General features: G+C 37.5%; 2 protein-coding genes across 6 annotated transcripts in view; one reads left to right on the forward strand and one right to left on the reverse strand.

Annotated features, from left to right (window-relative positions):
- The window catches only part of VPS37A (VPS37A subunit of ESCRT-I), a 38,925-nt gene extending 37,419 nt beyond the window's left edge, over positions 1-1,506 (forward strand). Inside the window, exon 10 of one of the 3 annotated variants that reach the window (XM_079909516.1) lies at positions 786-1,506. The gene's annotated coding sequence lies outside the window, so the exon portion shown is untranslated. The remainder of the gene's footprint in view (positions 1-785) is intronic. The other 2 variants (XM_079909514.1, XM_079909515.1) reach the window with 2 other exon arrangements.
- A 5,507-nt stretch (positions 1,507-7,013) lies between these two features.
- MTMR7 (myotubularin related protein 7) overlaps positions 7,014-11,600 on the reverse strand; it is a 96,763-nt gene continuing 92,176 nt past the window's right edge. For all 3 annotated transcript variants that reach the window (XM_079909512.1, XM_079909511.1, XM_079909513.1), the window contains 2 exons: positions 10,677-10,803; positions 7,014-9,964 (listed from right to left, as the gene is read on the reverse strand). In XM_079909512.1, the coding sequence (XP_079765638.1) occupies positions 9,602-9,964; positions 10,677-10,803 (490 nt within the window). In that variant the 3' untranslated portion in view covers positions 7,014-9,601. The remainder of the gene's footprint in view (positions 9,965-10,676; positions 10,804-11,600) is intronic.

Genomic DNA, 11,600 nt, shown 5'->3' on the forward strand with positions numbered 1-11,600 from the left:
TTAAAAGCTTGTGTCACTGGATAACGCAGGGAAACAGAGCCAAAATGCAGAAAAGTACACCTCAGTCACCTGGGAGTGAAAACACGACATGAGGCCATCAGTAACCAAAGCAGCTCCTCTTAGACCTTTCCCACGACTGCTTGTTTTTCATTTTTGCATCTCTCTTCTTTTCTGTCTCTCACTCCCATGTGCTTTCTCACTTGCTCTTCAGAGAGCTTTCTTTGCTACCCACAGGCTTGATCATATCATGACAGTCCAAACAGCCAGTGGAGACTGACAAGGGTCTCACCACAAATTCAGGGAAAGAGACTGGCCCTGTATAGACAGTGTGCATCCTGACCTCAGCAGTTTGACCTAGAGATTGGTGTCCTGTGTTCATCTGCCCGCTCTGCTGGGCTAAAGGAGTAGACTTTGAGAAGGGAGCATGGGAGGTTCCCTTAAAAGGAATCAGGCTACAGGGAGGGAAGTGACAGGCATTTCTCAACCCCCATTCAAACTCTCTGCCCCTTTTCTCAATCTAGTTCTCCTTAACATTAGTAGCAACATTGAATTGTTTTATTTTACAAATCAGACTGTCAATCCCTGAGGGTAAGGGTTGATTTTTAATATCAACTATGCATTTCTCAAGGTTGAGAAGTAAGTGGGCACTGAGTAATTGCTTACTGACATGAGCATGCTAGAATCCTTTCCCTACCTCTTTTCCCTCATAGATTATCTTCTTCTAGGTAAATCTTAATTTATCATCTTAAATTAAATCTTAGGTTTTGATTTTCTTTTCTTTTCAGATTTTCCTGAAAACATGAACTGCCAAGAGAGGAATGGGACACAAGACTAAGCACATTTATATTTATGATTTGCAAATTGGCATTTCATTACAGTGGCTGAATTCATAGATACACTATATAGATTGTATACAGAACTGAGACTGATTTTGTACAGATTAGAATGATTGCTATGATCTTTGCTTTGAGAAATTTTTCTGCACTATTTGCACTAAAAATGTTTATTTGTTGTTGATAAATCCTATCATATTTAAGTTCCACTGCTGTTCCTCTCTTACTATTGATTAAATACCTATGCATGTAATTTTAACTAGTTTCAATATTTTATAAAATTACTTCATTTAAATTTGTAATTTTAATTTGAAACTGCCTCATTGCTTTATCAAGAATGGTTTCGATTTTTTCCTCTCAACCTTTTTTGAAAAATTACCATTTCAACTGTAGAAAAACTGTTATTCTTCCTGTTTCTTTCTGTATGATAAAACTTTCAGAAATAATTTGTTTTTAAATATTCACAGTGTCAGGAAACACCAAACCTGCCAATGTGCCGTCTCAAGGAAGTAACTTTTAATTCATACAATAAATCAAAAGAGTAAACCAGCGTTTTTTACTTATTGTTGTCTTATTTTTAAAATTAAAGTTGCACTTAAGAGGCAATACAGGTAAATAAATATTTTACCTAATAGAAAAAACTGTGTTTCATTTAAAATAGTCCAACATAAACTTTCATAGTAACTCTTTTTTTTTTTTTTTTTGGCCACACCGCGCGGCTTGCAGGATCTTAGTTCCCCAATCAGGGATTGAACCCGCATCCTCAGCAGTGAAAGCGCAGAGTCCTAGCCACTGGACCACCAGGGAGTTGCCTCATGCTAACTTTGTAAATGTAAGTATCTGCTGGGTTTGTGGTTAGATAAGGATATGCTAAGTTCCTCATGTTGAAGTTTAAAACAATATTTTTGTTAATAAATAGTAAATTTAAACACACAAAAGTCAGTGAATTTTTCTGACCTTTACTGTGTTAGCTTTTCATAACAGAAAAGCTTTAATAATAAATTAATATTAATTTTTAGGCAGTCTAGTTTTTAATTAATTTAATTGGATTTTCGCTTTAACTTGTACTGTGTTAAACAGTTTGCTTTTATACTACGTTACAGAATGAATATATTTTATGGGTAGCTGTGAAAGCTAATTAAGTAGAAAATCTTGAACTAGATATCTGAGGCTTGGTAGAGTATCCAGATCACAGAACAGCCTAATGACAATTTTTATTTAAACTTCATCACAGTATGATTGCCATTCCAAACACGAGCATACGGTACAGGTGTTTTCTTTTCTTTATTCTTCTTTCTATACATGTTTTAGCAATAGAACTTTAGGAAAAACAAAATTTTCTTAGACTTGAATAATACTTAATACTTAGTCTATGTGTGTGGAAGGGCAAGTATTCACACGGACTATAAAGATATAATTTGGGTAAAGAAATTAACTTTTTTTAATCACCTGTCTTCCTGGTACTGTGCTAAGGGCATGCCATTTAATCTTCAAAATGACCAGACGAGGAAGGTATTATTATTCTGGATGTGTAGATGAGATAACTGAGGTAAGTGTTGCAAATTTGTGGCAGTCTTCTGGGTATTTCAGGAACCTTTCCTTACTGTAGTGGTCACAGAAGCTTCAGCTTTCCAGCAGTCACCACAGTGGAGGACACGGTAGTCCCAATCTTCTGCAAACATCAGGAAGCTTTCTGAGAAACCAGGCTGAGCCCAGAACAAGAGGCCAGCAGACCACAGCCATTAATTCATTTGATCTCCTAATTTTATTAAGCCCCTACTAAGAATGAGGCGCTGTGGAAATACTATACAACGATGACTCAAACATGGTCTAGATGTTTAGGTACTTATCTACCTTTTCCTTCACAAAAAAAAAAAAGTCATTTTCTTATATAGTAGATCTCTTCTACATAATCACATAAGTAATTCATCTCAATGTTTTTTATTCTTTAAACTTGAACTATCCCAGTTTCATTCTGTACCAGTTAACATACCTTGGTTTCTCCTTTTAAAATTAATTTTTTAGATAACCTCCTTACAACCCAGTCATTAATAAGAGGAGTCTGATCATCATTACCTACATTTTAACCGACAAATCAGGTCAGATAATAGGTCATATAAGTCATCCAGGACGGACAATAGTCTGCATTTGAATATGTATGCATTTTGGTTCTGTTACTACAATAAAAATTTTAGTGACTTTTCTTTAATCTTATGGATATATTATTTTCTTCTTAAAATTGGCTATATTGGAGAAACAGTGCCAGAGGAAGAAAAAAAGCCTGCCAAAGCAGATTCTGATTTTACTTTAACACATAATAGAAGACTAGATGGAAGTCACAATAGTACAGAAAAGCTGAGGAGTTATTAGATAATTCAGAGTAGGGGTTTGTCACGGGTAGAAATTTAAAGGCTAACATCTCAAAAATAGAAGAAAGTTTTCTGAATAAATGTGATACGTGCTAAACATAATGTTTCAAGTTGGAAGATTTTCTAGGAATAATTCTAGACTAGGAAATTTATATTGAAATAGAGATTGACAGGTAAGTCTGATCATAATTCATATGTGCTTAAATTGAAGGACAGCTCAGATTCATTTTTACGGAAAGTAAACTAATCATGTGCTCTTAAAAAATAAAAACCTATGCCAGGTTTTCCCTTCTCTTCACCTTCCTTTATTCTAAAAAGTTGCTTTGTTGACTGCTGAGTCATGATCAAAATGTTTACCTACTTCATATTATTAAATTTTCCAGAAAATCGATAATAAATCACTTGAGCGCTAAATATTACTAGTTGGGAAGTAATCTGTCTTGAGTCAGTTTTACATGGTTTAAACCAACTGCTCTAAATAAAACAGTTCCTTGATCGATGTTTGATTTAAAATGAGAATATACTGTTAGAGATTTTAGCCTTGTTGGATTGGCCATGCTCTTTTAAGGCTCTGTCCAGCACAATAAAGTTTTAATAAGCAATAAAGGTAACCTTTTTTAAATAAATTTCAGTGTTAGGTTACCTTATAAGTAGTCTAAATGAACATATGCTTAAATAATGTTTTGTAAAATATTTGGTGTGGGGCTGAAAAAAAATTTTGTGTCTGATGTGGAAAACATTCACATTAAAGAACTAAATTTTAAAATATCAAAGATTTATAGTATTTGCTTTTTAAAATAAATGCATAGTTCTGTTTGCTATAGTTACTGTGTTATTTTTTTTAATTTGTTATTTATTTTTGTAGATGTATACTGCCAAATGGAAGAAATTAAAGTCTCATCCTCAACATGAGGCAAAGAAGTTTCTAGAGTTGATAATCAACTACAAGAGTGGTATGAAGTGAGTTATGTTATAAAAATGCAAAAGCTATTACAACTTATCCTAAGTATCATTAACAAGGTATTCCCTGCTACAGAAAGTTTGTACCTTTTGACCACCTTTCTCCAATTCCCCAACCCCACCTCCACCTCAGGTTAACCACAAATCTGATCTCTTTTTCTCTAACTTTGGTTTGTTCGTTTGTTTGTTTTAGATTACACATATAAGTGAAATCATACAGTATTTGTTTTTCTCTGACTTAGCATAATGCCCTCAAGGCCCATTCATTGTCGCAAAAGGCAGAATTTCCTCATTTTTTATGTCTGAATACTATTCCATGGTGTGTGTGCTTTATTCATTCATCTGCTGGTGGACAGTTAGGTTGTTTCCATGTTTTGGCTATTTTAAATAATGCTGCTATGAACATGAAGGGGTACAGATTACCTTTTCGAATTAGTGTTTTCATTTACTTTGTATTCCCACAAGTAGAATTTCTGGATCATATGGTAGTTCTATTTTTAATTTTTTGAGTGTCCTCCGTACTGTTTTCCATAGTAGCTGTACCAGTTAATGATCCCATTAACAGTACACAAGAGTTCTCTTAAATTCACATTATCACCAGCATTTCGTATTGCTTGTCTTTTTGATGTTGGCCATCCTACCAGATGTGAGGTGATATCTCATTATGGTTTGGTTTTGATTTGCATTTCCCTAATGACCAGTGATGCTGAGCATCTTTTCATATACCTGTTGACCCTTTTATATATCTTCTTTGAGAAAAATGTCTACTCAAGTCTTTTACCCATGTTTTAATTGGATTTTTTTTTTTTGCTGTAGAATTGTATGAGTTCTTTATATGGTTTGAATATTAACCCCTTGTCAGATATATGGTTTGCAAATATGTTTTTCCATTCCATAGGTTGTCTTTTCACTTTGTCGATTATTCTTTGGCTGTGCAGAAGCTTTTTAATGTGATGTAGTTTTACTTACTTATTTTTTATTTTGTTGCTTGTGCTTTAGATGTCATATCCAAAAATCACTGCCAGGACACATGCCGGTGAGCCTTTTTTCTGTTTTCTTCTAGTAGTTTCATGGTTTCAGGTTGTACATTTAGGTCTTAATCATTTTGAGTTCATTTTGGGTAGTGGTATAAGATAGTGGTCATTTCATTCTTTTACATGTGACTATCCAATTTTTGCAGCACCATTTATGGAAGAGACCATCTTTTCTCCACTGAGTATTCTTGGTTCCCTTGTCAAATATTAGTTGACCATATATGCTTGGGTTCATTTCTGGGCTCATAATTTTGTTCCATTGATCTATTTGTTTTTATACCAGTACCATACTGTTTCGATTACTACAGCTTTATAGGATAGCTTGAAATCAGGAAGTGTGATGCCTCCCGCTTCGTTCTCCTTTCTCAGTATTGCTTTGGTTATTCCGTGTCTTTTGTGGTCCCATATAAATTTTAGGATTGTTTTTACTACTTTAAAAAATGCCACTGGAATCTTGATGGGAATTGCACTGAATGTATAAATGGCTTTTGGTAGTATGATCATTTTAACAATATTCTTCCAATCCATGAACACAGGATGCCTTTCCATTTATTTGTGTCTTCTTTGATTTCTTTCATCAGTGTCTTGTAGTTTTCAAAGTAGAGATGTTTCACCTCCTTGGTTAGGTTTATTCCTAAGTATTTTATTGTTTTTGATGCTCTTGTAAATGGGATCATTTTATTTCTTTTTCAGATAATTTCATTGTTAGTATATAGAAATGCCATTGACTTTTTATGTTGCTTTTGTATCCTACAACTTTACTGAATTTGTTAATTAGATCTAACAGATTTTTTTCATGGAGTCTTTAGAATTTTCTATGTATAAAAACATGTCATCTACATACAGAGACAGTTTTACTTCTTCCTTTCAAATTCTGATACCTTTTGTTTCTTTTCCTTCTACTTTGGTCTACTTTGTGGTCTACTTTGTTGAGTAGAAGTGGTCAGAGTGGGCACCCTTATCTTGTTCCTGAAATTAGTGGAAAAGCTTTCAGCCTTTCAACAGTATGATATTACCTGTGGGCTTATCCCTTTTGGCCTTTATTATGTTGAAGTATATTCCTTGTATACCTAATTTGTTGAGAGTTTTTATCATGAATGAATGTTGAACTTTGTCAAATGCTTTTTCTGCATCTAATCAGATAATTTTTTCCTTGCATGCCAGGTATAAATCCCAGTTGATCATGGTGAATGATCCTTTTAATGTGCTGCTGATTTCAATTTGCCAGTATTTTATTGCAAATTTTTACATCTCTGTTCATCAGGGATATTGGTCTGTAGTTTCCTTTTTTGGTAATGTTCTTTTCCAGCTTTGCTATCAGTGATGCTGGCTTCATAAAATGAGTTTTGGGAGTGTTCCCTCCTCTTCAATTTTTTGGGAAAGACTGGCATTAATTTTTCTTAAGATGTTTTGTGAAATTCACCAGTTGAAGCCCTCTGGTCCTGGGCTTTTCCTCTGTGAGAGATTTTTGATTACTAATTCAATCTCTTTACTATAATTGGTCTATTCAGGCTTTCTATTTTGTCCTGATTCACTCTTGATAGTATGTTTCTAAGAATTCTGCATTTCTTCTAGGGTGTCCAGTTTGTTGGCATATAGTTTTGCATAGTACCCTCTTACAATTCTTTATTTCTGTGCTATCAGTTGTAATGTCTCCTTTTTCATTTACAATTTTGTTGATTTGGGTCCTTTCTTTTTTCCTTGGTTTACCTTTTCAAAGAACCAAGTCTTAGTTTGGTTAATCTTTTCTGTTGTTTTCGTACTCTCTATTTCTGCTCTAATCTTTGCTATTTCCTTCTGCTAACTTAAGGCTCAGCTCTTCTTTTTCTAGTTCCCTAAGGCGTAGTTAGGATGTTTATATGGGATCTTTCTTGCTTCTTAATGTAGGCATTTATTGCTGTGAACTTCCCTCTTAGAATTGCTTTTGATGCATCCCGTAAGTTTTGTTTTGTTGTGTTTCCATTTTCATTCATCTCAAGATACTCTTTATATCCCCTTTAATTTCTTCTTTGATCCATTGGTTGTTCACGAGAGTTTTCATTCCGTATGTTTGTGACTTTTCCAGTTTTCCTCTTGTTATTGATTTCTAGTTTCATACCATTGTGGTCAGAGAATATACCTGATATGATTTCAATCTTCTTGAATTTACTGGCTTGTTCTGTGGCCTAACATATGGTGTATCCTAGAAAATGTTCATGTCCACTTCAGAATGTGTATTCTTCTGTTGATGAACAGAATGTTCTGTATATGTCTGTTAGTACATTTGGTATATAGTGTGGTTCGAATTTGCTATTTCCTTATTGATTCTCTCCCTAGATGATCTACCCATTGTCTACAGTGGGGTATTAAAGTCCCCAACTATTACTTTATTGCTTTTATTTCTCCTTTTAGCTCTGCTAGTTTTTGCTTTATGTACTTAGGTGGTCTATTTTTGGCCAAAGCATCTGTTTGAGCACTGAGGGGGAGGCGAGGGTCATTGGCTGAGATAGCCTGGTAGGACTGTTGGCTTGGTTACCCTCCCACCCAAGTGAGGCTGTAGGATGGGCTTCATGGTTGCTTGGATTCTGTGATGTTACTAGACAGTTGGGACTGGATACTATACTCAGCATTAGGTGGGGCTATGAAATTAGCTTCTCTGCCCTGGTGGTGCAGCAGGATGGGACACAAGGCCTGCACAGCTCATTGTTTGGGGACCTGAATCAGGCAGGAGTGTGCACTGAAGGTGCAGGCCACCAGTCTTGCTCTGCAGACAGGGAAAGTTACAGGCTGTGCTCTCTGTTCAACTGCCACTGTAAACGGGGCTGTTGGATTGGTTATGCAGTTTCCCATGTGTTCTGGTAAAGCTCCCTGGTCAGGCAGGCTGATGCATGTTTTCAGCAATAAGTGGGGCTACAGATGAGTTTCCCTGCTCAGGCACTGTGGGAGAAGCAGCTCGAAGGTCACTAACGCTGTTTGTTTGTGGTCTCAAGTCAACCTGTGCCCCAGGTTCCCTGGCCAAACAGGGCCACTGGCTTTGCTCTCAGGGCAGTCAGCTCTGCCCACTCACTTCTCAGCTCAAGCGCTGCTGGGGTATGCAGCTTCCAGGTGTTCTCACCACCCCTCCCTATCGGGTGGGGCTCTCTGTCTTCTGCCAGCGGAGGACTGAGAAGGCCCATTTCAGGCAGCTCCCACATCTTCCTGAACAGGCTTACTGGTCAGTAGGGGCCAGGAGCCACAGTCTACAGCAGAGGTGCCATGGCTCAGCTCTTCTGCCTGGGTGTGGGCAGACTGGACTCCAGGGCCAGCAGCACGTCCCCTCGGGAGCCCAAGCTAGGCAAACCTGCGCTTTGTCACATTCTCTGGTCAGACTGCACCACCGACCGACCGGACTCTGTTGATGAACGGGGCTGCTGGCTGAGACAGCTGTGTGGGCTCTGCAGGCAGAAAGAACGTCGATCAAACAATACTAACCAGTCACACGGTTCCTAAGGTAACAAATGACAGAACTTACTCCACGTGGTAAACAGACATGAAAACCAAATTCTCTAGTTCTTACGTGACATCTTCTCTCATTGAAATGGTGCCCTGTGACTTTATACAGTCATACTTCAGGGATCAGGCTGGTGGCTGACCCACCCTGTCCTGGTGATGTGGCCTCTGGAGTAATAATAAAAGGTTGTTATTAAAAAAGAAGTTAATATGATCCAAATTCATATTTAAGACCCAGAGAGTAAATGTTGTTTCTACTTTATTAGGTGGTACACTGGTGTTAGAGAAAAGTGTGTTGTAAGTCTTAGCGTTTTTTAAATAAGGAGCATATGAAATTCCAGGAAAAGGCAACGAAATTATTATAACGATTTAAAATATATTACCTAAGAGAACGTTAAAGTGAATAAACCTGAAAGATAAGCATAAGAGCAGTTACAGAGCTCATCAGTTACAGAAATATGTCTGTTAGCCATAACGTGTTCCATTATTAGAAATACTGATAACAGGAAGGAAGGTAACAAAATATTTTAGGAAACAAAATATGCATCTGGAGGTGAAATAAGGGGAAAGACTGAAGTGATAAGTGTGAAGAGGTCAGGGCACTTTCTGACCAGCTGCAGGCTATCAAGGAAGATTTGCATTGATAACCTCAGGTGATGGTAGAGGTCATTGCTCTGTGGTGAATGAAACTTCTTCCGCAGTCTAGAATGATTTTCAAAATGGGGAATCATTTTCCTTATACTTGTTTGATAAAAGAAATGGCTACTTCCTGTTCTTCAACACCTGAAGGAACTAAAAGTTGGGCTTTTTTCTTTTCACTGCTACATTTTATAATTCTCAAGGACCTGTATCATTTGTTGGGCTACTTTATCATTTGAAATTGCACTGTTCCCTTATTTCTGGAACGTGTTTCTGTGTGTCCCCCCACGGGGGACCTTCAGGCCGTGAGAAACACGGCCTCGTCCGAATCCCGGTCCTTGCCGCTGTCCTCACTTGGCACACACTCCCCGCCGCTGGGGGAGCGGCAGCTCAGATCCTCCACCCCAGATTCTTGGTCACTGTTGGCTGACAGATCTGGGTCTGAGCTTTTCAAATTGTCTTGGGTTAGAATCAAAGCAGAATCTTCATCGCCCTGTGAAGGGCTCCTGGATGGAAATGATTTCATATTCCCGCTGTAATCCTGGGGAGTGTTGGCTGTGCTGTTGTCTGAGGTAGAAAACCCTGAGTGTCTGCTGGGTTCACTTTGCTTACTCTTCACTTGAGTGCGATTTAACTGGACTTTCTGAATCTTTTCCAGCCTCTAAAAAGAAACAACAATTTCAGGGAACGATCATAAATCATGTATCTTTTTTGTATATGCATGCCTAAAGGTATTCATTACCTTCCAGCTGGGTATAATGTTAAGAACATGGGATTTAGACGGACTTGGGTTGAAAACTAGACTTCATGACTTTGGACAAAATAATTAGATTCTGTGAGGCTTGCTTTCTTCATCTCTAATGTAAGGATGGCACTGCCTTAGCACAGGTTTTCTATAAAATGCAGAAAACGTAGCATAGGTAGAGCACCTGGCATCCTTCTTTCTGTATCTATCTGGTTTTACATAATGATTTTCATCCTGTGAACTCAAAATACATTTTTTTAAAATTAGGAGTGAGGTGCTCATTATCTAATTTTTTTAATTAAGATATAAGTAGCTCACCCTCTTAAAGTGTACGGTTCAGTGGTTTTTAGTATATTCACAAGGGTACACAACCATTCACTACCATCTAGTTCCCTAATATTTTCATCATCCCCGAAGCAAACCAAGGAAGCGAGCCAAGCCAGATGTCTGAAACGTATCAAGTGCCTATAGGTAAGTGCTCACCTTTGGGGGCTGTGTTTCCTGTTACCCACCAGCTAAAAATGTGAAATGGCTCTGTTGCTACATTTCACACATCCTGAGTCATGAGAGGCTTTCCCAGAGCAGTGATCGTCACAAAATACGGTTAACAAGAGCAAGTGTGTCTTACTTCTTCTAGGGCCTCGAGTTCTTCCTCCAGCTGCTGGGTTTCCTCCTTCACAGCCATAAGGTAATCTGTGACCGACTGTCGGGGCTGCAGTCCCTTTTCAAAGCGGTTATACATTCCACTCCAAAATCTAGAGAGGACAGCAGTGCTTCATGAAACACCAGGTCACAATCTGTATATCCACATCCTCGAGTCTTCTAAGGAATCTTTCAACCCACAGTCCCACCGTCCTAATAATAACCAAATGCAAAGCACGGGCTCAAAAAAGCCACTTTACTAAGGCGATAACTTCATGTTGATATTTTCATTTTCTTGAATCAGTAGACTTCTTTCAGGGAGAATAAATTCATGAAGTCTACTTGTACAGATGGTACTGAATTAGTAGGCACATAACATATTTTTCTAAAACAGACTGAAGGTAGTACATGTTACATTTTCTTTCTTTTTTGGGCTTAAGAAAATGGCTCTTAGTTTGGAAGTCAACTTGAAAATGAGTGTTTGTATTAACATGCAGAATCTTTCAGCCACAAAGGGAGTCTTTTAAATTTGAGGGTTTTCGCTTGTTTTTATCACAACCACCAAAAATTTACATTTGCAATAAATCCTCCCTTTTTTATCCTACACAGTAAAGCATACTGAAATGCAAATGAGAATACAGGTGCACTTTGCTTTACTGTGCTTTGTGGAGATGGCGTTTTTTTACAAATTGGAGGTTGTGGCAACCTTGTGCCAAGCAAGTCTATCCGCACAATTTCTCTAACAGCATTTGCTCATTTTGTGTCTCTGTGTCACATCTGGGTAATTCTCAGAATATTTCAAGACTTTTCAGTATTATTTTCTTTACTATGGTGGTCAGTGATCTTTGATGTTACTACTACTCACTGAAGGCTCAGATGATGGTTAGCATTTTTTAGCAATGAAGTGTTT

This window comes from Stenella coeruleoalba (genome assembly GCF_951394435.1).
Source record: "Stenella coeruleoalba genome assembly, chromosome: 21".
In the NCBI taxonomy this organism is placed as follows: domain Eukaryota; kingdom Metazoa; phylum Chordata; class Mammalia; order Artiodactyla; family Delphinidae; genus Stenella; species Stenella coeruleoalba.